This window comes from Cololabis saira, chromosome 22 (assembly GCF_033807715.1).
Source record: "Cololabis saira isolate AMF1-May2022 chromosome 22, fColSai1.1, whole genome shotgun sequence".
Classification (NCBI taxonomy): Eukaryota; Metazoa; Chordata; class Actinopteri; order Beloniformes; family Belonidae; genus Cololabis; species Cololabis saira.
In genome coordinates, this window is record NC_084608.1 from 17,444,190 (window position 1) to 17,468,625 (window position 24,436).

General features: G+C 39.4%; 2 protein-coding genes and 1 non-coding gene across 4 annotated transcripts; 2 read left to right on the plus strand and 1 right to left on the minus strand.

The window, feature by feature from the left end:
• The first annotated feature begins 4,829 nt into the window (after positions 1 to 4,829).
• On the plus strand, positions 4,830 to 6,389 carry crhb (corticotropin releasing hormone b). The gene is made up of 2 exons (XM_061713315.1): positions 4,830 to 4,956; positions 5,468 to 6,389. Exon 2 carries the CDS (start codon positions 5,488 to 5,490, stop codon positions 5,989 to 5,991), a length of 504 nt encoding a protein of 167 aa, XP_061569299.1. The 5' UTR covers positions 4,830 to 4,956; positions 5,468 to 5,487; the 3' UTR covers positions 5,992 to 6,389.
• Positions 6,390 to 7,029: 640 nt separating this feature from the next.
• trim55b (tripartite motif containing 55b) lies at positions 7,030 to 12,959 on the minus strand. 2 transcript variants are annotated; one of them, XM_061713650.1, is made up of 8 exons: positions 12,681 to 12,959; positions 12,072 to 12,238; positions 10,753 to 10,930; positions 10,523 to 10,618; positions 8,682 to 8,798; positions 8,428 to 8,450; positions 7,860 to 7,984; positions 7,030 to 7,771 (listed from the first exon to the last, which is right to left on the minus strand). In XM_061713650.1, the coding sequence occupies exons 1-8, from the start codon at positions 12,798 to 12,800 to the stop codon at positions 7,602 to 7,604; spliced, it is 996 nt and encodes a 331-aa protein (XP_061569634.1). In that variant the 5' UTR covers positions 12,801 to 12,959; the 3' UTR covers positions 7,030 to 7,601. The 2 variants fall into 2 exon arrangements, with proteins under 2 accessions (XP_061569634.1, XP_061569633.1); XM_061713649.1 differs by having other exon boundaries at positions 8,565 to 8,798.
• Positions 12,960 to 18,086: 5,127 nt separating this feature from the next.
• On the plus strand, positions 18,087 to 18,173 carry trnay-gua (transfer RNA tyrosine (anticodon GUA)). Its single transcript is given in 2 exon segments — positions 18,087 to 18,123; positions 18,138 to 18,173. It is a non-coding gene; the product is annotated as a tRNA-Tyr (tRNA).
• Positions 18,174 to 24,436: the final 6,263 nt, after the last annotated feature.

Consider the following 24,436-nt stretch of genomic DNA (forward strand, 5'->3'; position numbering starts at 1 on the left):
TTGGAAAGACACTTAATAATAAACATCCAAATCAAAAGCTTTGCTGAGTTTCTCCTGACACTATTTTAAATACAATCTTGGACACACAAGAGTGCATCTTGTCTTATTCAATCACCGCAGACTTCATCGCATCTTCACTGGCCTGCATCTCATCTAATGTAACGGTGGACATCCATTATTATTTGTTCTACAAGGCAAGTACACAGCATGATGATCAGAGAGCCCCCGGGGCTTTGTGCTCACGACATGAAGAGGAAGCAGGACGCCCCCTGCTAGCGTTCATTCACATACACTGAGAACAAGGCTCATTTGGAAACTTAGTCAGCTCGATGAAGCCTTAACTACCGAGAATATTAATGCAAAAACTTTGATCTTTTGCAGACAAAAGCTGAGAAGCAGACTCATTGATATCCAATTGTCGTTTTGAAGAGTTTCAACTAAAGCAGTTCTGATTGTGTTGTGATAAACGTGCTGACTTTTGTCTCGTTAAACCATAATTTACAATATATTATTTAGTCTTAAAATAAAAACAAACTTAATTAAAAACCATATTCCTTAAATGTTCCTCAGGAAACACAATAATATCTTTATAAAAAGGAGCAGGCAGTCCCTTTGAATCTGCACACTGGCAACTTTCTTGCTCTGCTGAACTTTTCCTTGCCTTTTATATAAACGTGCTTGAGTTCAGCACAGATCGCTGTGAGACAGACCAGAGTGACAAACATTCACAACGACAGGAGGAAACCTGTTAAGTCATTTCAGCCTTTGTGTGTCTGATTGTTACACACTACAAGGCTGTTTTAGGAAGAAGAATTTTTAGAGCCGCTGACGCTCAAAGACAACCCCGAGTTGACTTAAGCGTCTATTTTCTCTGGTTGTCCTCTGTCACTTTGATTCATATTGTAGCATGTAGCATGTCAAAAGCAGTCATTCTGAATAGAGAAACAACTCAATTTCAATGTTCTGTAGCACTGGTAGCACTTTACTGCTGCAAAAAGATTTGATAAAATTACTTTATTTATAAATTAAACAAATGTTGTCTTGAGAGTACAATGGAAAAGCAGTATCAGCAATATATGTTGGGATTACGGAGCTCCAAATAGAGTGTTACGTGGAAAATGCATTATCAAACAGTAGCAAACTGGGTTACAATCTTTGTAGAAAAGCTTTGGCCTAGATTTCTCTGGAGACTTTTTTTTTTTTTTTGTAAATCACAATGAACCAGTCTAAAATTGTGCATTTTTCTGCCTGAAGGTTATGCACAGCTGGAATTAAATATCCCTTAATCACATGAAGTAATGCACAGAAGCACAACATTTAGTGCTTCCTAATAGAGAGGAAGCCCCTTTAAATATTTATAATTTTTTGGGCATCGCATAATAAGGATAAAGTAGAGAAAATGAACTTGGCCCCACAGAGGACCAAAGATCTTCAATATAGATTAATCAGGTGAGGTAGAGAGAATAAATGATCCAAACAGACATAACTGGAAATATCACATTCAGACACCGTGATACAAAGTTGCTGCCCAATGGGATTAGGAAAAGGAATGGTTAAACAGCCATCCATCCATGATCTGTACCTGCTTCCTCCTGTTTAGGATCTACTCGAGCCTATCCCAGTCAGACCTGCGGGCAAATCTGAATCACCAGGTGACATACATGAGTTTGGACTGCTGGAGGAGACCAGATTTCCCAAAGGAAACCAACCTAATCATGGAGAAAACATACAAATTCCACACAAACAAGAGATCTGTTTCTGAAAATCAGGGGGGAAAAAATTATATATTCTGGTGAGACAAACCTAAATTCAAATTTAAAATTGCCATGACAACAGTTTCTCCCGTTCAGACCCAAGGATGAGGCTGATGATATTCTATATTTTCCTCATCTTCAATTATTTTGTGAAAGGCCAACAATAAACCAGTCATCCTCACAAATGCCCCTTATTTTTCTAAAACTGCTGCTGTTTGTCTTGTAGAAAACCATAAAGCCTCACTTTTGCACTTCCCTAACGCGCTCTCTCCTAAAATCAAACCTGGCATTTACCACAGTCACCGTCGTGATGCTGTAAACCAGCAACCATCAAATCAAATAAAATCTCCAACAAAAGCAACATTTGCTCAAGTTTAAGTAACCTTTGATCAAAATTACAGTACCCAGCTGCTGTAGAAAATCACTGAGGCCTTTATAAAAAATGAAACCATCTATTTCAGAGATGTTTTAAAGGATTTTCATCCTCATAGGAACAAACAGGCACACGTTGGACTGATGACACAGACAGGGTGGCAGATAGTGATGTCAGACAGGAAACAACACGTACATGGGTGGATTTATTGATGTTTTCATGTGATTTACTGTAAAAGAAGAAAGATTTTGACACAACTTCAAAATAGTATACCTCAAATAACACGTTGTTAGATTTAAGCACCACTTTAGACTCAGATACAAATTATGTTTTATCACTTTTTGTTGAAAATAGTGGCTTCATTTCTAATTCACATTTAAAAACAGGAATTTCTTGTAGGAAAAATAGAAAGAAGAAGAATTGAAAGAAATTAAAAAGAAATAGGCAAGTCTGGTATGTAAGCTCAGGTGTCGAACCTTGGCTGTTCTCCTTATCTTATTTTTACATAACATCATTGTTAAAACCTTTCATTTAAACTTCCTGTTGGTATTCTGTTGTTACTGACATGTTCTCCTTAATTTTGTTTTCTTTCAATGCACCTGCATTTAAATAAAAGTAGAAAAACCAACGTGTTTTTTTTATTTATATATAAAAGGATTCAAACATTGAAATTAGACTTTCAGTCATAGTTTGTATGATCCTTTAATTTTACAACCCCTGTATGTTAACGCAAAGCATTAGGGAACTTATAACATCAAGCAGCCACATTTAAAACAGAAAATGCAATTTCTTGCTTTTTCTTTTCTTTTTTTGTAGGATTAAAAGACCAGACTCTGACATCTTCGAGCTGTTTTTACAGCAGCTTATATCACTGGGCCATAAACCAGAAGGACACCTGAGCTAGGACGCTGAGCACAGGTGCTGGTCTTACTCGAACATCGGAAAATGATAAAAAACAACCCAAAAAACACACACACGCACACACGCACGCACACACACGCACACACGCACGCACTCATGCATGCATGCACATGCACACACACATAACTCAGTGATTTCCATGTGACTTCATGTGAAAGCCACTTGTTCCCTGCTTGTGAAATAGGAACAGATCAATTAATGAACGTCCCGCTGCAGAAAACGTGTTCTTGTTGTATTTGTCTCGATACATTTAAAGCAAGCTGCTGTGTCTGTTGTGAAAATTTGACTTTTGACTTTTTTCCACCTGCATTTCAGAAAGAGAGGTCACAGAATCATTAAATCTTTATTTTAATCATCTAAACAACCTACTTTAATTGAGGAAACACGGGGATATAAAAATGAAAATTAAAATTAAGCCCAAATTTCCGGTGTGGCGTCACAGGAGTGGATTTCTCCCACAGTGATCTCTTTGGAGACAGTGATTTGAAAATGAGGTGACGTGCATTGTCCACGAGCAGTCACTCATCTCATCTGGTGGGTTTTTCTATTTGTGTCAGGCAACATGTGTTTCTCATGATGGGACCTGACACCTCCCCTGCAGCAGCACGGAGCATTAGGAGCAACAAAGTGAAGAGGTCGTAGGAGAAGCAGTTTTCCCCTGACTCCAAATTACGCTCTAATCCACACAGATTCCTTATATGTGACTTCTTGAAGATGGTACTTATTCTGGGGGGAAAAAAGTCTCGCCTTGTACTCTATGACTACATTTATAAAATCAAACTTTCATTTCTGCTCCTTACTCAGATTGGTTGTTTTTACTTGAGTGCACAGAGTCCCTTTAATTTCTGCATATTGCACGTCTGGAACATACTTTTTCTACTTCCCAAGTGTTGGTAAAATGCATTAACTGATTAGGATTAATGGGAGGGGTTATTTCACCCTGTTAAGAAAGTGATTTAACAAATATGCTGAGGTTTTGCTGAAGTGAGAAAAGTACCAACTTTTTCTTTTCATCAACATGTGAGCTGACAGTCATCCCTATTAGGAATCAGACATCACTTTATGGTATTACACAGTAATTGGAGTGAGGGTGGAACGGACAGAAACTGAAAAGTTAAAGATTCAAACTGATTTAAATTGTAATGGACTATCTGACAGTGGGTTATTATCTCCATCACAAAGCATGAGCTGGAGGCGAGCCCATGTGAAACAAGGTGACCAAAGTAACCCGTGGGCAAATGCGCAGCACCAATGAATCACTGGGAGACATTGCCTCTCATCCTGAGCCTGAGGTGTTTGCAAATTGACATTTAAGATCAAATGCAGTGCTGCTTCTCAGTCATGACTGATTATATGTGTGTAAATAAGGTCAGTTCTGTGGATTGCATTAAAATGCACCTGCTTCCCTGCAGGTATCCATTCCCAATATGTAGCCAATTTTTATAAAACATCTGTTAAGGAAAAGCAAATACTTGGACATATCATTTGTAAATTGAGCTGTGAATGCACACTTAAAAGAAATAAAGGAAGGCTCCTTAGAATCCAGGAGCCCTGCCATTGTATCCAAGTAACTCATTCATGTGAAAAATGCCGGCAGGTGTGGCAATAGGCCTATTCAGAGAGCACCCAAGTGGACGCTTGTGCACCCGCACGCACGCTCACATATGACTCATCTCATCTAAACTAAAGCACTTTGTCAGAGGCGTCCATTCACGTTACACCCATGCAAGAACGCGCAGACTCATTCTCAGCTTGAAGCGGGCGCTCATAGTGAGGCTGGCTATATAAGTCCATTCAGCGTCCAGCCTTTAAGTAACAATACTCATTTCTCCAAAGAGGTGAAGGAGGGCGGCATCTCGCCAACTACCTGGCAACTTACACGGCTGTCCTGGACTTCCTGCACTAAAGGTATGAAATGCTTCATGTAGTTTATCCATGTTTAGAGTTTGCCATGGTTCCAACTCTCATCATTTCGGTCCGATTTTCTACTTTTTCTAAAGAAAAAGAACAACAAAAAAACGTTTGGTTTTTTTTTTGCAAAACTTTACTAAAATGAGATTTTAAAAGATAAACTAATGTTTATTTGTTTTTATTTCTGCAATCATATTCTTCTCTTTGTGCTGATCTTATTTTGTAGTAAGGGAGAAAACAATGCATCCATATAGAGATACAAGTCCGAGTTTGTAATTACGCGCTGATATTGGTCCAATCCCAGTGTACTCATTGAAATTATCAATAAGAAAATAATGGATTAAGAAAATATCTTAAAATACTAAATAAACGATAACGCCAATACATACAAGTCAGTTACGACGGTGCAACGCGTTTTTGTCTGTGCGTAAATGCCTGTTTACGCACTATATTTCACACTTGGGAAAGGGAAATATTGATCTGAAATGTTGCTCCTTTTTTTCCTCAGATTCCAGCTGATATCTTGACATGAAGCTCAATTTACTTGGTACCACCGTGATTCTGCTTGTTGCCTTTTTGCCGCGCCTAGAATGTCGGGCTATTGAGAGCCCCGGCGGTCCCCTGCGCGTCCCCGCTCCCCAAACCCAAAACTCCCAGCAGCAGCAGCAGCATTCTGGCCCCATTCTGGAGCGACTCGGGGAGGAGTATTTCATCCGACTGGGAAACGGGGACTCGAACTCTTTCCCATCAGCGCCCTTGTACTCCGTCGGATCGCCTGCCCTCTACAACAGAGCGCTGCAGCTGACGCGGCGTCTCTTACAGGGGAAAGTTGGGAACATCAGGGCGCTGCTGGACGGCTTCGGAGACCGCGGGGACGAGTCGATGGAGCGGGGAAGGAGGTCCGAGGACCCGCCGATATCTCTGGATCTGACCTTCCACCTGCTCCGTGAGATGATGGAGATGTCCAAGGCGGAACAGCTGGCCCAGCAGGCGCAAAATAACAGAAGAATGATGGAGCTCTTTGGGAAATGAAAACCTCTCTCCACCCGCCAAAGATCTCAGTTCTCTTTGTTTTTTTCTTTTTCTTCAGCATTTTTAACCATCAGCACAAATATGCTCTGTGCGATAGTGCTGCTTTATCACTCTATTATTTAGAGCTTTAACCTCAAATTATGGAGCGTAAACGGGCTTGTATGAGCCGATTGTACCTTTGCCATTTTATTGTTGGTGTCAGATCTGTAGTTTTACGCAGTTTCTTCATATTTGAGATGACACACTTTTGGTTAACACATGGATTTCACTGAAATAATTTGTATTTTGTTTTAAATTATGAATCATTGTATTTATGATATTTATGTTTGTTAATAAAATCATGAGCAACCAGTCATTTTCTGTTGTGCAGCAGGACGTCTTATATCTATAATTTTTAATAAAAACAGACTAAAAGCAATGCTTACACTTTTCTGTTGATATCCTTATGACTCAATAACTTTTTTTTTTTAGTAATTTAAATTACTTTAAATCCCTTATGTTACTTGATATGCACATTTTTAAAAAAAAGTAAAGATACTTTTAGGCAAAAAAACTAAAGAAAAATTTTGACTATAGAAGCCACAAAGTTCCCCCTGTGACAAAAATACTGGTTTATGGATAATGCAACATATATAAGCCCATTGTTCTGCAGATTGTATGTATCAACAACACACATGCACAAAGACAAATGCTAGGAAAACTTTGCCGATATGAGCATGTTGCAGGAGCACCTGCAACTGTTCAGGTGAAGGGTCAAACAGCATCCGTTTCTTCTGCAACTTTAATGTTTAAAAGGCAGTTCTCATTATACCTGGAAGAGACACCCTAAGTCAGTTCTAAGATGCTCCACAAATAACTGAGAGTGACATACCGTGTCTGTTTATGTTGATCTCTGACTTATAATATCAAGGTGTATGAAACAAGAACTGTGGCAGTGAGTCATCCTTTTCCCTTTTCTCACATATTCAACTTGAGGTGTAATTCTGGATTGAGTGAAATTGCAAAGAACTCAGCAGCGAAGTTGAAAGACTTCTGGAAAAAGGATAGAGTTAGGGTTTATTCAAATGTTTTTAAAGTCACATAACAAAGAAAATATGCCCTCAAATGGCAAAAAAAATATCTAAAAAATGGGTCGTAATAGGAAAATATACTTGTTTAACACGATAGGAAACAACACATTATACAGATAGTTAGAAAAGGGTACCGCACTCAAAAAAGTCCACGACGTCCACTTTTTACGCAGTCTAATGATGTAGTTTAAGCAGTGAGTTGCAAAAGGTCAGTGCCATGAAAAATGTATGAGTACAACTGAATTCTGGAAGAAAACCACAAGACATTAACGGCAGTCTTTTTGCCACTGATTATATCTAAAATGAAAAGGAGGAATCAAACAATATTCAGTCAAATGAAAAGAAATAACAACAATAGGTATCGCTGTCTTCTTTCAGATCTACCTTCCATCCAGTTCTGTGCATATCTACATTTCACTTAGCCTACGTTTCTTTCGGTTCTCTGTGTGAAAATGCATCAGAAGAGATCTGAACTCAATATCAAAGAGCAACAGTTCTACTGCCCTTGGTTTGGGCATCGTCTTGAACAGCAGATGATGTCTAGCTGGAGGGAGTGATCCTGGTTGCATCAGGTGAGGAGCTTACGTTCAGGGGTGCAGGAGGCTGGTTGGGGCTGGCTAACACTTCACTGCCAGCAGAAACAGTCTGTGCCCCTTCCGTCTCCTCAGCACCTGCCTCTGCATCCTCATCCTCTCCATCCTCCTCCTCATCTAATGAAAACAGTCGCAGGGACATAAAAGTCAGACAGCTATAGAAGTCATGTATTAGCAGCACATTTAAGCCATTTCAAATCTCCACCTTGCATGAAGTCGATGCTGCAAAGGGCCTGGCTCTCTTTCTTGAATTCCACGCTGTAGTGATCCATACTCTCATAGCCAAGTTCAACTTTATCCAAGTGTGCTGTACTGGATGCTTCTGCAATCCTGAGTACAGGATGTAAAAATAGCATATTTGTGAGGGAAATCAAGTCTCACATAGTCAAGATAACACTTCGTAAATATATTTATACATCTGTGTTGCTGAGCACATTCCACAAGTTATTTCAGGATTCCTCAGCTGAAGACAGTGATTTGCAACGTTTCAAAGACACTTCTCACAGCCACCAGAAAAGGTGCGATCTTGCTGTGTCAGAGTTGTGGCCTTATGTATGCTGGTTAATTTGTTAAATAATTCACAAGAATATTAAAAGAGGGGAAAAAAATCCAGAAAACTGCAAAAGAAATCAAAAATGAGTATAGCTATGTCCATTTTCTTTAACACTGATAAGCGAGAGAGGATTGTGACCCTACAGTTATCTCTGTTTTTCAGTGTCTTTATTTCAATGTCTTTATAAATGTACTAAGGATTAATAAAAACATGTACTCACTTTTTTAAGAGTGGCTTTGTGTTCTGAAAGAGACAAGAAAAAAGACCAATTTGTGTGAGGAAGATAGTCAGATTTGGGGGGGTTTATTTTTAAACCCTACATTATAATTTGAAACTCCATTCAGCATTAACTGTGACCTGAAGGAATAAAGCCATTTCTGGCTCCTCCATAGTCTGAATCCCCATCTCCACAATCTTGCAGCTCTCCTCCAGATGGTCGCCGTATTTCCTTGTCAGGCTTCGGATATAGTTCACCTTTTCTTCTTGTTCGGCTGTCACCTTCTGACTCATTGCCCTTTTCTTCTCCTCCAGGACGGAGTACAGCTGGTCAAACTTCTCGCACACCACAGTCTTCTGTCTCCGGCTATTCTCCTGTACGTGCAGAAGATGGTAAATTTAGAAAGGCAGTCCGCATTAATGATTTACAATGGAGGTCTCGGGGTGAGAGCCATTCCTAATGAGGAGTTAGCAGTCTCCACAAGAAAAGACAATGGTTGTTTTTGTAACTTAACCTACAAATGCTGCCGTTGGTCTGTCTTCTTCCACAATTGCTATTACAGCAAGGAAGCAAGTAATGCTCCTTATTGCCTCCCCCTTTTTTTGTAATCAAGGAAGATATATATATATATATATGTGTGTGTGTGTGTGTGAGAGTGTGTGTGTGTGTGTGTGTGTAAGCGTATAATTTGCTGTAGAGGAAGTTGTTTTCTGATTACATAATGCCTAAACTTTCTAAGCAAAAAACAAATGATGAATTGGGTCCTCTTACACCTGGGGAGGCAGGGAAACACTGTGAGAGTTTTTGATTTCGCCAGCACTTATCCAGCCAAGACTCCTGATGGATGTGCCGCGGCGCCCTGACATCACCGCCTAGATCCTGGACCAGCACAGCAGAGTGAAAGGCTGCGTCTATGAGGTGGTTGCAACCAGATGCCAGAGCATCCCAGCGAACTGCTCTGGTTCCATTTCTCTTCACTCGCTACACTTCAGACTTAAAGGAGCTGTATGTAAGAGCAATAATAAAACGAATCATAAAATGACCCCGATATGTCAACAGACATTTAAAAATCATGTTCATTTCAAATACTTATGTCACTGACAACAGCACTCAAGCCAGGATATTCCAGTTTAAAAAGAGGAGTTGCAGCCCTCAACTGATGTTTATGTTGTCATTTTTTGTTTTGGCCTGAAGCTCCACCCTCCACCTATCTCCCAATCACCAAGTCAGTATTGTTTCTGAAGCTCCACCCTCCACCTATCTCCCAATCACGAGGGTCAGTAATGTTTCGGCATCCGGGTTGCCAGCTCGGCTCTAATTATCGCAGCCATGGCAGCCTACGTTCCTGCTGCATTCTGCAGCCTACCTGGCAACCTCTGGTCGGGGGGAGGAGGGGGAGGGTACACGCCGCTCAACAATATTTTTAAAGTGACTGCAGTACCAGTTTTGGCCATTTCTTACAGACGGCTCCTTTAAACTCTGGCTCGCATCACTTCCAGAAGTTCCAAGGCAATTCTTCTTTGACTGAGAGCATCAGCAAAGATAATGAGCAACTCTTCATAGGGCTGAGAGAAAGCTCAACCAGCACCTGAAGCTCAGGATCAGCAAGACCTGAGAGGTTTTGGTGGACCACCTCCTGCCCTAGTCATCATCCAGGAGGAGGAAACGGAGAGGGTGGACTTATACAAGTATCTCGTGCTCCATATCAACAATAAACTGGACTGATCTCACAACACAGGTGACCTCTTGAGGACAGGACAGAGCAGGCTGTTCTTCCTGACGAGACTCAAATTGTTCAGCATCTGCAGCAGGATTCTGAAAAGCTTCTTTCAGCCTGTGGAGGCCAGTGAGAGACTCGTACAAGTGATTAAAGACTAAAGAAACTAAAAAAAGAGAGGGACTTAACTGTTGCAAACAATCCAGTTGCCTATTTTTTTTTCTCTATGTAAGCATTGCAGACTGAAATGAAGAAAGCAGAGAGAGTGGTCGTGGCAAGGACACATTAGAGCAGTTTGTAACTGTACAGGTGGGTTAACATGTAGAAACGGTTCTTGCCATGTGAGGAAGGAGCCAGGCACCGTTTCAGCCGGACACTGACCTCTATGACACGACAGGCTTCATCTAGCTGACTGATTATGCCTTGTATCCTGTCATTGCTGCCGACGATCATGGCAATCCCATCACTCAGCTCCGTCTGGAGACAAAGGTACAGGAGAGTCTTATAAATCCAGTCGTAACTGTGATGAAATATGTTTACCTACTGACGGATTATATTATCACTTATCAATAATAGTTTTTACGATCTCCATGAGGTTTTCAGGCCTTCACCTTCTTTGTCTGGTAGATGCTGCTGATGGGCTCCACCTGACAGTCTTTGTGGGCTCCGAAAACCTTACACATGGAGCAAGTGGGCACGCTGTGGGTCACACAGAAAATGTTGAGCTTCTCCTCCTTGTGGACATCACAGATGGGCGTTTCCTCCTTTTTCTCTGGTGCTGGCTTGTTGCTGAAAGCAGAAGTGTCCTCCTCGTCATTTCAGTGCATACTGATGTGACATGTAACATTATCTGTTTGATAATGTCACTGTTATACACCTCAGTAATGTATTGATAGTCTACCAGACTCGCCTCGCTACACACATGTATGATGAGCATGGCAATCAATACATCAACATTACGCCAAATACATACATAGGGATACAAGTTGTTTTTTTCAATTGCCATAAGTTAATTTTGTTATGGTCTAATACTTACCATAACAGGCAAAGCCAGCATTACTCAAGTACATTTTTAATAAAACAAGGCCACAAAGTCTTCTTAAACTTCTTGAGTGCATGCAGCTTATAGTTTAAGCCAAACAAGTCTTTTGGCCATCCAGTCATTCACTGGATAAATCATTTGTACTGTGTCTGGTACTACAAACACCCTGTCATCCGTTCCAGCGATTGATTCAGAAGCCACCGTTCATCCCCTCTTGTCATTTACTATCTCTGTTCAATAGACGTAACAGTCGATCAATACAAAGTGGAACACGTGAGTGCTGCCATTTTACATCAAATGTCCAAGGTTTTTAATTGTCAGGTAATATTTGTGGAGTTGCAGCTCAAGAAACCACGACACTCCCTGAAAATGTCTTTTGAACAGATGAGACCAGCGTGGAGATGTTTGGCCATAATGGACAGTACAGTTATACAAAACCAAACCAGCACATAAACTTCAACTACCAAGCATTGGGATGCAGGTGTGATTGTTTTGTGGGCTTGTTTTGCAGCCGCAGGACACTCAGATCAATACAGGGCATCATATCTATAGTGCAACAGAATGTCGGAGAAAACCATTAATAAATCAGGGAGTAGCGATGATCTAGTGAAAATCCAAAATGCTGAAAAATTGAAATGTGAAACCTGAAGAATATTAAGCGATTTTAAAGATCCTGTCCAATGAGTTATTACTTTAAGCTGTTTCTGCATTTTCTCTTTTATGCCATGAATAATAACAGTGTAATAAGGCACCTGTTTTTGTTGCTCTGATGTTGTAATAACTTAATTATAAGACATGGTAGGGACCATATTTATTATATCCTGATGGACCCAGGATGTTTAAAGGATGTTTTCTTTTTTACATGACCATACTTCCGATCAGCCTCACCTAGTGGACTCCTTGAACATATCAATGATATTCTCAACCAGCAGGTTCCTCTGCAGGCCGTAAACGCCATGCCTGTCCAGGACCACCTCATGTCGGCAGGACGGGCATCGGAAACGGCCACCGGATGTCAGCGAGCCACTTCTTGTCGTAAGGTATGGGTTTGAAGACTGAAAGCAAAAACAATTCAGAGGAAATGTGGTCTGATGACATGATTGTGATGATAGACTGATCTCCAGCACAAATTGATGAAATGGTTTCACTCAGCAATTATGAAATATTAATCCAACGGATTAACTGTCCATAACACAACAGATGGACCCCATTTTTGAAACTCTAAATTTGTTCTCAGTAGTTTGGATGGGTGTAAATAGAGGGCCTAAAAGTAAAGAATAGTTCAATCCAAATGTGAATTAATTCATTAATACATATTTTGCAACAGAACCTGTAAATTGTTTGTTTATCCTCTCCCAAATACAACATTAGATGAAAATATTAATTCAAATAACAAAGAGTGAATTTGAGATACAGATAAACATCTGTGTTCCTTGAAATTGTGGATGGTCTTCGCTTGTTATGAGAGAAATCAATAATATCTGTTAGGTTACTTACCTGGAAAACATCATTGGCACATTTTCTGCAGAGGTTGTGTTGACAGGGTAGAATGACAACCGGCTTTGTAAATATTTCCAGGCATATAGGACAAATCAGCTGCTTCTCCAGGTTTTCCATGGTTCTAGATTTGAACAAGCAACTTTAAACTCCACCAAAACTTTATATGATAAGACACGTAAAGCTGAAGCTTTAGTGAGGACTCGGTTTGTGAAAGTAGCACACAGTGGGTCTACAGTCACGAGGTAAAGAGTAGGCTCGCAGCTCTTAGTCTGAGGGTGTAGGGTCCTATCTTGTTTGTCAGTTCTTTTTTTAGCAGCTACCACCGTCACGTCAAAGACTGCCATTTTTACCTTGCCCTTATTTGAAATTGAGCAAGGCTATACATAACAGCTGCCTACTGGCCTCCAGACCACTATCTATGTCCTCCAGGGGGTGACAAAGGGCTAAGATATCTGAATTTACGTAAACTTTCTTTCAGCTCCTCTAAAATGTACATTTTAAAATGTGAATTGATATCAATAGCGTTGCTCAACCACTAAGAAGTAAAATCTATGAGCAACACCTGCTTAAAAATATTTAGATTTAGATTATAACATCAAGTCAGTTCAATTTCAAGTCAATTTATATTGGCTTCATTGTTAAAAAAAGAAAGAAAGAAAAGTGCTCAAATATGCTCCTTAATTATAATATTACAGTAATACATTACAATAATACAGTAGGCTATATGCCCTTACTTTGACCTGGGGCTTACTTTTGACCAATCATATGTGACATATAAACATTTAAAAATATCACCTGACATGCAATAATTATGTGCACATTTTGAGCGAAGCATTGCTGTTAGCTGGAGTAGTGTCATGATAGACATTCAAATATTGGCATTTCATGTTTTTAAAAATGTAACTAGGTACTATCTAAAGCGACTTACATCTGAGAGAACAACACAAGCACAAAATCACATAGCAGGGTACAGCTGGATCAGTGCTGGTCAGACTGCTGTGAGTCCAGTTGGACACAGGTGCTGCCATACCAGTGCTAGAATATATATATATATATATATATATATATATATATATATATATATATATATATATATATATATATATATATATATATACACATATACGTATATATATATATATATATATATATATATACACACACACACAGTGGGGAGAACAAGTATTTGATACACTGCCGATTAGAAGTCTGTAATTTTTATCATAGGTACTCTTCAACTGTGAGTGACAGAATCTAAAAAAAAAAATCCAGAAAATCACATTGTATGATTTTTAAGTAATTAATTTGCATTTTATTGCATGACTTAAGTATTTGATCACCTGTCAACCAGTAAGACTTCCGGCTCTCACAGACCTGTTAGTTCTTCTTTAAGAAGCCCTCCTGTTCTCCACTCATTACCTGTATTAACTGCACCTGTTTGAACTCGTTACCTGTATAAAAGACACCTGTCCACACACTCAATCAAACAAACTCCAACCTCTCCACAATGGCCAAGACCAGAGAGCTGTGTAAGGACATCAGGGATAAAATTGTAGACCTGCACAAGGCTGGGATGGGCTACAGGACAATAGGCAAGCGGCTTGGTGAGAAGGCAACAACTGTTGGCACAATTATTAGAAAATGGAAGAAGTTCAAGATGACGGTCAATCTCCCTCGGTCTGGGGCTCCATGCAAAATCTCACCTGGTGGGGCATCAATGATCATGAGGAAGGTGAGGGATCAGCCCAGAACTACATGGCAGGACCTGGTCAATGACCTGAAGAGAGCTGGGACCACAGTCTCAAAGAAAACCATTAGTAACACACTACGCCGTCATGGATTAAAATCCTGCAGCGCACGCAAGGTCCCCCTGCTCAAGCCAGTGCATGTCAAGGCCCGTCTGAAGTTTGCCAATGACCATCTGGATGATCCAGAGGAGGAATGGGAGAAGGTCATGTGGTCTGATGACACTAAAATAGAGCTTTTTGGTCTAAACTCCATTCGCCGTGTTTGGAGGAAGAAGAAGGATGAGTACAACCCCAAGAACACCATCCCAACCGTGAAGCATGGAGGTGGAAACATCATTCTTTGGCGATGCTTTTCTGCAAAGGGGACAGGACGACTGCACGTATTGAGGGGAGGATGGATGGGGCCATGTATCGCGAGATCTTGGCCAACAACCTCCTTCCCTCAGTAAGAGCATTGAAGATGGGTCGTGGCTGGGTCTTCCAGCATGACAACGACCCGAAACACACAGCCAGGGCAACTAAGGAGTGGCTCCGTAAGAAGCATTTCAAGGTCCTGGAGTGGCCTAGCCAGTCTCCAGACCTGAACCCAATAGAACATCTTTGGAGGGAGCTGAAAGTCCGTATTGCCCAGCGACAGCCCCGAAACCTGAAGGATCTGGAGAAGATCTGTATGGAGGAGTGGGCCAAAATCCCTGCTGCAGTGTGTGCAAACCTGGTCAAGAACTACAGGAAACGTCTGATCTCTGTAATTGCAAACAAAGGTTTCTGTACCAAATATTAAGTTCTGTTTTTCTGATGTATCAAATACTTATGTCATGCAATAAAATGCAAATTAATTACTTAAAAAACATACAATGTGATTTTCTGGATTTTTTTTTTTTTTTTTTTAGATTCTGTCACTCACAGTTGAAGAGTACCTATGATAAAAAATTAGACTTCTACATGCTTTTCAAGTGGGAAAACCTGCAAAATCGGCAGTGTATCAAATACTTGTTCTCCCCACTGTATATATATACACACACATACATACAGGACTGTCTCAGAAATTTTGAATATTGTGATAAAGTCCTTTATTTTCTGTAATGCAAAAATGTCATACATTCTGGATTCATTACAAATCAACTGAAATATTGCCAGCCTTTTATTATTTTAGTATTGCTGATCATGGCTTACAGTTTAAGAAAACTCAAATATCCTATCTCAAAAAATGAAAGATGACTCTGCTAAGGATGTCTCAAAACTTGTGACAGCAAAACTGCCTTTTTGTGTTATGTGTGTTGGGTTTAAATGATTTAGGTTTGGATATGTTTTGTTTTGGATTAGCTTCCTACCACTCCAAGTGGTAGAAGGCTAACCCAAAACATAAGATAAATCATTCAAACCCAACACAAATGGCTCTTACAGGTACCTTTCAGATGACTATAAGTAACAGTACGTTTCTTATTTCCATTCAGAAAATGTATGCCTATGCAGTTTTTTATGGCCAGTCAACCAGACACTGTCGGAGGAGGCAAAGAGTCTTAAAAATGTTGGGTCTGGAAAGCTAAACCGGAAGAGGAGGTGTTGGCAGAGGCCAGTACTTTTATCACTGGCCAAGCTGCCAAGCCCGTATTACTGGCTCATGATGCGCAGAGATTTAGATGGTTCCTTGAGGAAAAGTTTTGGCTATGCACTATAGTTAGCACATAATATTTCAGAGGAAAGAGCACAGGCAACCCCTCCGTCAGAAAAATGAACAGCTGTTGGTGCAGTGCACTTCCCCACATCAGAGAGTGACGGACAAATAAGTTTAGGAAGAAGAAGGAAATAGAGGCTAAAGCGTGGGAAACTGGAGACCCGGGATGTTTGATGGTGGACTTTGTAGTTTCCTCCAGCGTCTCCATCTGCAGCCTCCAGCGTCTCCATCTGCAGCTCCATCTGCATCTTCCAACTTCTCCATCTGCAGCCTAGAGCGTCTCCATCTGCAGCTCCAGCGTCTCCATCTGCAGCTCCATCTGCAGCTCCAGCAGCTCCATCTGCAGCTCCAGCGTCTCCATCTGCAGCTCCAGCGGTTCCATCTGCAGCTCCATCTGCAGCCTCCAGCATCTCTGCACCTTCACTAAGAATCCAAACTGGCGCATGAAAGCACCGTTGGCGTGTGAAAAACATTTGTCAGCAGTTAACATTTATAACTTCATCACTTTACCTGACCACACAGACTTGTCCACTTTTTTTCAGCTCCAGCACCACAGTGCTGGCAGGTAAGCCTGGCCGAACAGCAGCTTTCCCCTTCTGGTATGTTTGCACCATCTTGAGCACATTTGTCTCCGTGTGTTGTTAACAGTAGGCTCCGGCTAATAATTTTAACTTTTGTTCTCCGGGCACTTCTGAGGATGATGATGAGGAACTGGCATCTGCTGCATCGCAATGTAAAGCACAGCTAAATACAGGTGTGGAAGATGACACAAATGCAAATATTGTGAGAATGTTAAGTGACAACATTAAAAAGTATCACTTTGTGGAAGATTTATATGTTTTAAATATATTTTTCATTCACAATACTGAAATATCACATCAACTGGTGTTGTGACTTTACTTGATTTGACTCAAGCAAACAAGAAAAAAAGCTACAAGTCCCACCGGTAACAGATGACGCGTCTCCTTGGGCAGCATGTCAGCGAATGATTGTCCATAAACATCCTCTGTGATGCTCAAAAAGGGTATTTATTTGTACACAGGAGCTCCTTTCTATACAACGAACTACATGCACTTATGAAGCTATAACTTTCATGAAACCAGTAAAACTGTAAGACCAAAAACAATGCGACGCCAAAGTTAAGACGTTCAAAAAACTGTGTGCCCAGCACACCTCCCCATGATGAGCCTCACCTTTATGAACCCTATCCCCCCAAACTCCATGTACCACCTACTGTGCAAAAATGGCACTACAACATACCTGTCAAATCTCCCGTTTTGGCCGGGAAACAACCGTATTTTACCCCTCTTCCTCGCCGTCCTCCCGTATTAAAATTTTCCTGTAAATTTCCCGTTTTATAATATAATAATTTTTAAACTGCAAACTGAATTGCCACAAGCCTCGCGAGAACTGCCCCCTGCTGTACCCTGGGTGGCAGTTCTCGCGAGGTTAGCGGCGACACGGGAGCAACAACAAATCAGAGATGGATGTTCAGATAAAAAAAATAAACATTTAAGTCTCAGCATGTGAATCTTTTAAAAAAATCTCCATATGGTCCAATAGTCTTTAAGACACATTTTATTGTTATTATCATTATATTAACACAAACTAATCATCATACAAGTCATTGCCTGAGCGAATTCCCCTTGAAATACGTTCGTAGGGACAAATTAAATCATGTAATGGGCAAAGTCAGCTATAGCGTGTCATTATTAGGCTTGAAATAACTTATACAATAAAGAGCATAGCGTCAATTTATCTTTCCTCTTTCGTGAAGTAGTTCATCTGAAGCTAACCTACTTCAACATTACATTATATGCAATAAAATGGGTGTGATTCACACGCCAAATAAGACGTTTCTTCATATCCCTGTGAGGTGAATTACATAAAAGTATACCAATGAAATCAACAATATTTTGAAACAGTGATCGGTTCCTTGTTTAGTTTTAAAAAGGCCACATCCGGCGGTGGGAGTACGTCCCTTCGATAGCTCAGTTGGTAGAGCGGAGGACTGTAGTGGTCTTAACAGGCATCCTTAGGTCGCTGGTTCGAATCCGGCTCGAAGGAGATATGGTTTTTTTTCTTCCGGCCTCCTTTATTTTTCTCTACAACTTTATATTCATTCGTAACGGAGTGTTACTTTACTATCTTGACAATATACATAATCTGCCTTTAGAAAACGTGGTTTACTCTCATAACCATTTTAATAATTATACTTACTGCCAGGCTTTTGATTTCTACTTTCTGCAGACTTTTATATTATATTTTAATACTAATTAAATGTTTTTGCTAAGTCAAAAGGTGATAATTTAGTATCTGATTTGCTTAATACCAGTGATGAAAAGAGGCATTAAATGATGGATGATTCAGTGTTGATAATTAGCAGTTATTCAGGGGACTGAAACAAGCTTATACTGTCACAATCTTTGTTCATAAACCCAATATAGTTCTTTCTGTTGTTGCAGACCTTTTATTTGGCCATAAATCAATTTAAATTATAAATTAAAATGCCTGTAGTGCTCAGCAATATGAATCTTTATGAACTCATGGACATGTAGCCTATACCAGCATTCCTAGTTTATTGTAAATGTATTTCACTAGATTTGTGGAAGATAACGCAACAAAGCAACCACAATTATTTAATGCCCATGGTTATATTTACATACAGTTTTCCAGTAATGAGCCTCTCAGCCTGTTAATGTATTAAACATAATTTGATTACATATGTATGTTTCTTTTGGCGATAAACTTTTTATATTCTTCAAATATTCAAACAAAGTCTAATATTCAATGCCTTCTAAAGTATGATTAACAAAACAGTAAATGAATAATATCAAAGCCAAAATGACAGAGTAGCCCTGACCCATCTTTGCATCTGACTTATACAAGATGACATCTCTATCTTGCACCTCTGTTCCCTTTATAGCACGGCCACATGGAAATGCATGCGGTGCTTTTCACACAGGCACATCAGAGTCAGTGAGTCATGTTTAAACATTTTAGACAGATGTTGCTGCTGAAAATAATGAATGTTCTCCTGCCCCTGTGTAATTTGTCTCTCTTTGTTGTCATTAGTCCTTCCACGGACACCAGAAAGCCGGTTTTGAACCACAGCTGCAAAATAAAAACTTGAAAAATAAAAAACATCAACATCTTTAGATCCTACTTATTAGTATAAAGCTGCTTCCGCGCATAAATTGCGACTCTAGAAATGCAGAATATCAGACATTTTAATTTTTGTCTTTAAGTATACGCATGTGTGTTTCACATAACCCTGCTTCTGCTTAAGTGCTTTTCCTGTAATGCATTACGAATATTTTATTTTATTTTTTGGGTGATTTCATGATGTTGTGAAACAGCCACTTAATTCAGCTTTATGATTCGTTTTTAAAAATAGACGAATTAAGATGATTACATATTCATTAACAAGTGAGGACTTCTCTGATGCTCACCATTTAGATGACGCCTAAAAGTGAATTCAAATTAGATCAATTAAGAGGTTCTGCTTTATGTTTCTGTAACTGAATACATAATTTTAACTCTATTACCAACTGACTCATAACATTGCAGCAACTTTTCAAAAACCCAATAGAGACTGAAAAATTATGAGCATTGCTTTTATTAAGAGATAAAAGGCCAGTATTAATGCAAGGTCATCCTGCCTTTGAGGTTAAAAGATACCACTTTAAACAGCACGTATCAAACTAGTTTCTTAGTGCTGGTATGCAGCACTTAGTTTATGTACAGTGAAAGAGTCTGGAGGCACATCCAAGATTCACAAGAGGAAGTTTATGCATGCATGTGGCTCTACAATTTCAGAAGCAAAATAAAAGTGTATAAGTGAGCAGAACAAAGGGTGCCATCTGTTCACTTGTATGGGTATTTCATTTAGGTGGAAGTCAAATGGAAGGTAGTCCCTGTGAATTGAAAGAAAACCTACAAAAATATAAAATGTGTAGCTCAGCCTCTACTATATACAGTATGTAAGCCATTAATTGTACCCCGGAAGTAGAAGTTTTCATCTCAAAACATCACATACAATTAAATCAGTGTATGAAAAAGCATCTGATCAGTTCCAGTATTAATAAGGTAGTATTTTGGCTCATCCTTGGAGGTATATCAGAGGTCAGCATCAGAGGGCTTCTGTTAAACTGCTAAAGTTTTCTCCCAGTTTTGGGCTCACAACCCCAAGTACTCTTAATACTGCTGGCATGGCTGTTATCATTACTTTCCACCTCTTTTATATCTCTTCTTTCTTGATTTTGCTGTTTCTCTGGACTGTTAAATTTATCACATGGACTTTTTTTTGCCGTTCATCAAGCGCCACAATGTTCAGTTCACCAGTTTATCGTCAGTTTATTAGTCTAGATTAGTTTTATTAGTCTAGATTTGAAAGTTTTTCTTTGTGTCAGCTTTTCATATATACATAGATATATAGCAAGAGAAAAATCAAGCAGTGCATGTTTATTATAGACAGGATAGGGATATAAATCTGCAAAGTAATCTATATCATACACATCATACAAAACCAAGAATTAATGCTGTTAATTTCAGCAAAGATAGAAAAGAAATAATATGATGACATAACTAAACAGAAATCTTACAATCCTATTATCCAAAGAGCATGACAGAAGAGTGGCTGTGAAAATCCATTGTTTCTGCGATAACCCGGTTTAAGTATAAAAGGATGCAAAGATTGATTTGCATGATGGATGTAACACGAGTTGACCGACTTTTTGTGAATAATGAACATCACATTTCACATCTACTTGCTAGATTCATAAATAAAACGGAGACAAACTTGCATTGTCAGATTTCCATATGCAAATTTATGTAGCGTTGTCTCCCTTACAATGACGTAAAAGAGACGTCAGTCTGTCTTAACAAGCCTCTGTGCTGCTTGTGATTATGAGAAACTGAGATGCACTCAGTATTCAAGCGTACGCCTTAGCCTGGATTAAAATCTCAAACCCTCTGAACCACAAAAAAGTGCAGTCCGCTTTCTTTATTTCAGAGTCAAGTGAGGCAGGGTGGTTTTGAACATACAGTACTGGATGTTCTTATAGGGAAATATGCCTGCAAAGACCAGATAAGGCCTCAGGCGTAGTAAACAATTCGTCCAAATAGTTGCACATTTGAAGTTAACTTTAATACATGATTAACTGTGTAACTTATGAACACAGTAGATACACTGATGCTACCATTCACAATGTTGAAGATTTCTACAACAGAACCAGTTTTCTACCATGAAAATCTGTGACAGTGACTGACTTTTTGTCTTTTTGTCTCCATAAGTGTTAGAAATTCATAGTTTACAACAAACTAGATATTCTCCACATACATATCTTTACAATCCTTAGTGCCAATTTATCCACTGGTCCATTTTGTGTACAAGCTTTCCGATTCTGCAAAAGTCGGTAGCCTGTTACACAGCAAAAGGGTGCTATCTAGTGGCAGAAAAAGGGCAATCTATGTCAAGCTTCACATCAACATCACTGCAGATGTCAAATTGGAAGATGCTTTCGACTCAGTGTTAGGCATGAGAATATATATATATATATATATATATATATATATATATATATATATATATATATATATATATATATATATATATATATATATATATATATATATATCACTGGTTGACTTGAGTTCTGTATTTCACCTTGCAGCAATGATATAATACACATGTCATCAAGCAGTTTTGTTGTGAGTTAAGAGTAGTTTCAGAGCATAATACTATCATTCTACACAAATAGTGCCTTCTTTTCTCAAACCTTGCAAAAGCACTACTATTTCAAAGTTTCTCAATCGACAAGCACACTGGCATTGTAAGAGCTCGTCTTCTCCACAAGATGGCGCTATATTCGTGGAGGAATACTGCTGTCGGTTGAAATATTTTATCATACTAAAAGTTGTTTTTTTTTCTTCAGCAGCACAAATGTTTTGCATGTACTTGTCACGAATTGTAGATATATTAAAACATGCATGTGTACATGCACACTGTTTACTGATATACACAAAGATAATTCCCCAGGGGAGAACTATATGTGTAAAACTGCTGCATAGTTAATGAAGGAAAAATAATAATTACTCCAGTGACGCTCACAGTGTCGTCATAGAGTGCACGGTAAATCAATTAGTGTGCATTGCAATCTGTCTCCAGTGAGTTTACAGCAGCAATAGAGCCCAGAGGAGTGAGACACAAGGGGATCTCACGATCATGTTCTACACCTGTAAGCCTAAGGGAAATAAGCAGGTATGCAGCTCAACTGTCTACCCTTGAGACTGACATTAGAGCACTCAGACGCTTGCTTCAAAGGTGTGTCTCAATAAGCTTGTTTGTGTTAGTTTACATGTAGACTGTGTGGCTTGAAAAAAAAGAGAAAGAAATTAATTAGAGGAAATGCAGCTTCCTGAATCCCTGCTCCACATGCACAAACACTTAAACTAGTCAGTGTGAAATATAGACTGCCATGAGCACACAACTGATGTGCCAAAAGCCAGGTCTTGTAACTCTCAGGCAGCAACACACGTTTGTAAATTCAGTGTGTAAGAACCAATCCCTGTTGTGTTCATTATTTTCACCAAGTTTAATACCACATGAAATACCATCAGTTTACATTTAATTGTCTAATTTTATCTTCTTCCTCAACCCTATGGTGGTCCACCTTCAACACTGTAAACTAATCGGGTAAAAGTGCAGGTATTTTCTGTAGGGTTTTAAATAAAACGTTATGAACGATCAACGTTCATAACATTGCAAAGATTGTGTGTTTTCACTGAGCATCTTCAGGTTTCCAAAGGGCAGGGTTGGTGTGGAAGCTGGAGTTGTGGGGAATTCAGGAGGATATTAAGTGGAAGCTTTACATATCCTCTCTTCCTTCAGAGCAAATCCTCAGAAGATTTAGTACTTTGGGAGATATCAGTAAATTAGTTCAGGTTTGCCTGGTATGGAGTTGTGAATTATCATCAGATTAAACACTGTATCTGTTCACTGTTTATGTTAAACATAAAAAATGGTTCATTTGGGCTCCCATAAATATAGTTATTAGAAAAAATGTCTAATAGACAAAGGGCCTCTTGTTGTGCGGCTGTCATGACGGGGAACCACATTCAAGCCCATAGAAATGGGGAGTGAGGGGATTAACCGTGCCATTGGTCCAGGGCTGACTGTTGCCATGGTTCACTCTCTGTCCCCCAACACATGGGGATGGAATGAGAAACCTCCACTGAAAATGTTCATAATCTGCATGCCTGGAGTAGTTTCAGTGGCACTCAGCTGAAGCAGCTGTCGTTTTGGCCTACTGACAAACAAACAAAAAAAATGAAAATGAAAAAGAGAAAAAAAAGCTAGTAAAGTGAGTAACAACGGTTGAATTCTACTGTTGTATCATTACCAGGGGCGAAAATCCCGGGGGGGACAGGGGGGACAAGTCCCCCCCATTAGTAAAGCTGTCCCCCCCATAGAATAATTTGAGACAGAATTAATAATTTTGGAACAATGCAGTAGTATTTAGTAGTGATGCACCAAAATGAAAATTTGTGGCCGAAACCGAAATCGAAAATAATAAAACAGTAAAATCTCATTAAACTTAAAACAGGAAAAATCTGCCAGTGGAACAAGATTTATCTTCTCATTACAAGCAAAAAAATCTTGTTCCATTGGCAGATTTTTCTACCTATTTTAAGTGAAAATCTACTTGAAACAAGTGAAAATTGTTGTTTTTTTTCCAGTGATGAGTCTTGTTTTAAGTGTAATGAGATTTTTTTAACTAAAAATTACTTGATTTTAACTAGAAATAAGACAAATATTCTTGTTAAATTTGGGGTTTTTGCAGTGTATTATGTCAGATGTGCCATATTATTGCCACCTTCCACCTAATACCATTGTTTTGTATTGCTCTAAGAAAGGTCTTCTGCCTGTTTGCGAGATAGAGATGAAAATGTCAAAATGCTGTATTATAGGAAGGCTAAAACTTTTATTCCTTGTCCCCCACTGGATTTGAACTCTAAAATTTTACTGTTTATTGTCCCCCCCAACTATGAAACGGGATTTTCGCCCCTGATCATTACTCACAACGTGCAAACAAATGGAAAAATGATCAGTGCTTAGCAGAAATGCAACATTTCGAAGTGCTTCCTGTGCTAAATTTCAAACTGCGGGTAAGTCTGAGCTCCAGAGTTGTATGAGTCATGAGAGGAAGGTAATCACAGGCAGTGATGTGGACCGCTGCAGGGCAAGCCCCGTTGTGAAGGAATACCCTTGAGAAAGTCCACGCCGTCTGCAAACGCCTGCAAAACGCCTGCAAACGTCTATGGGTCGT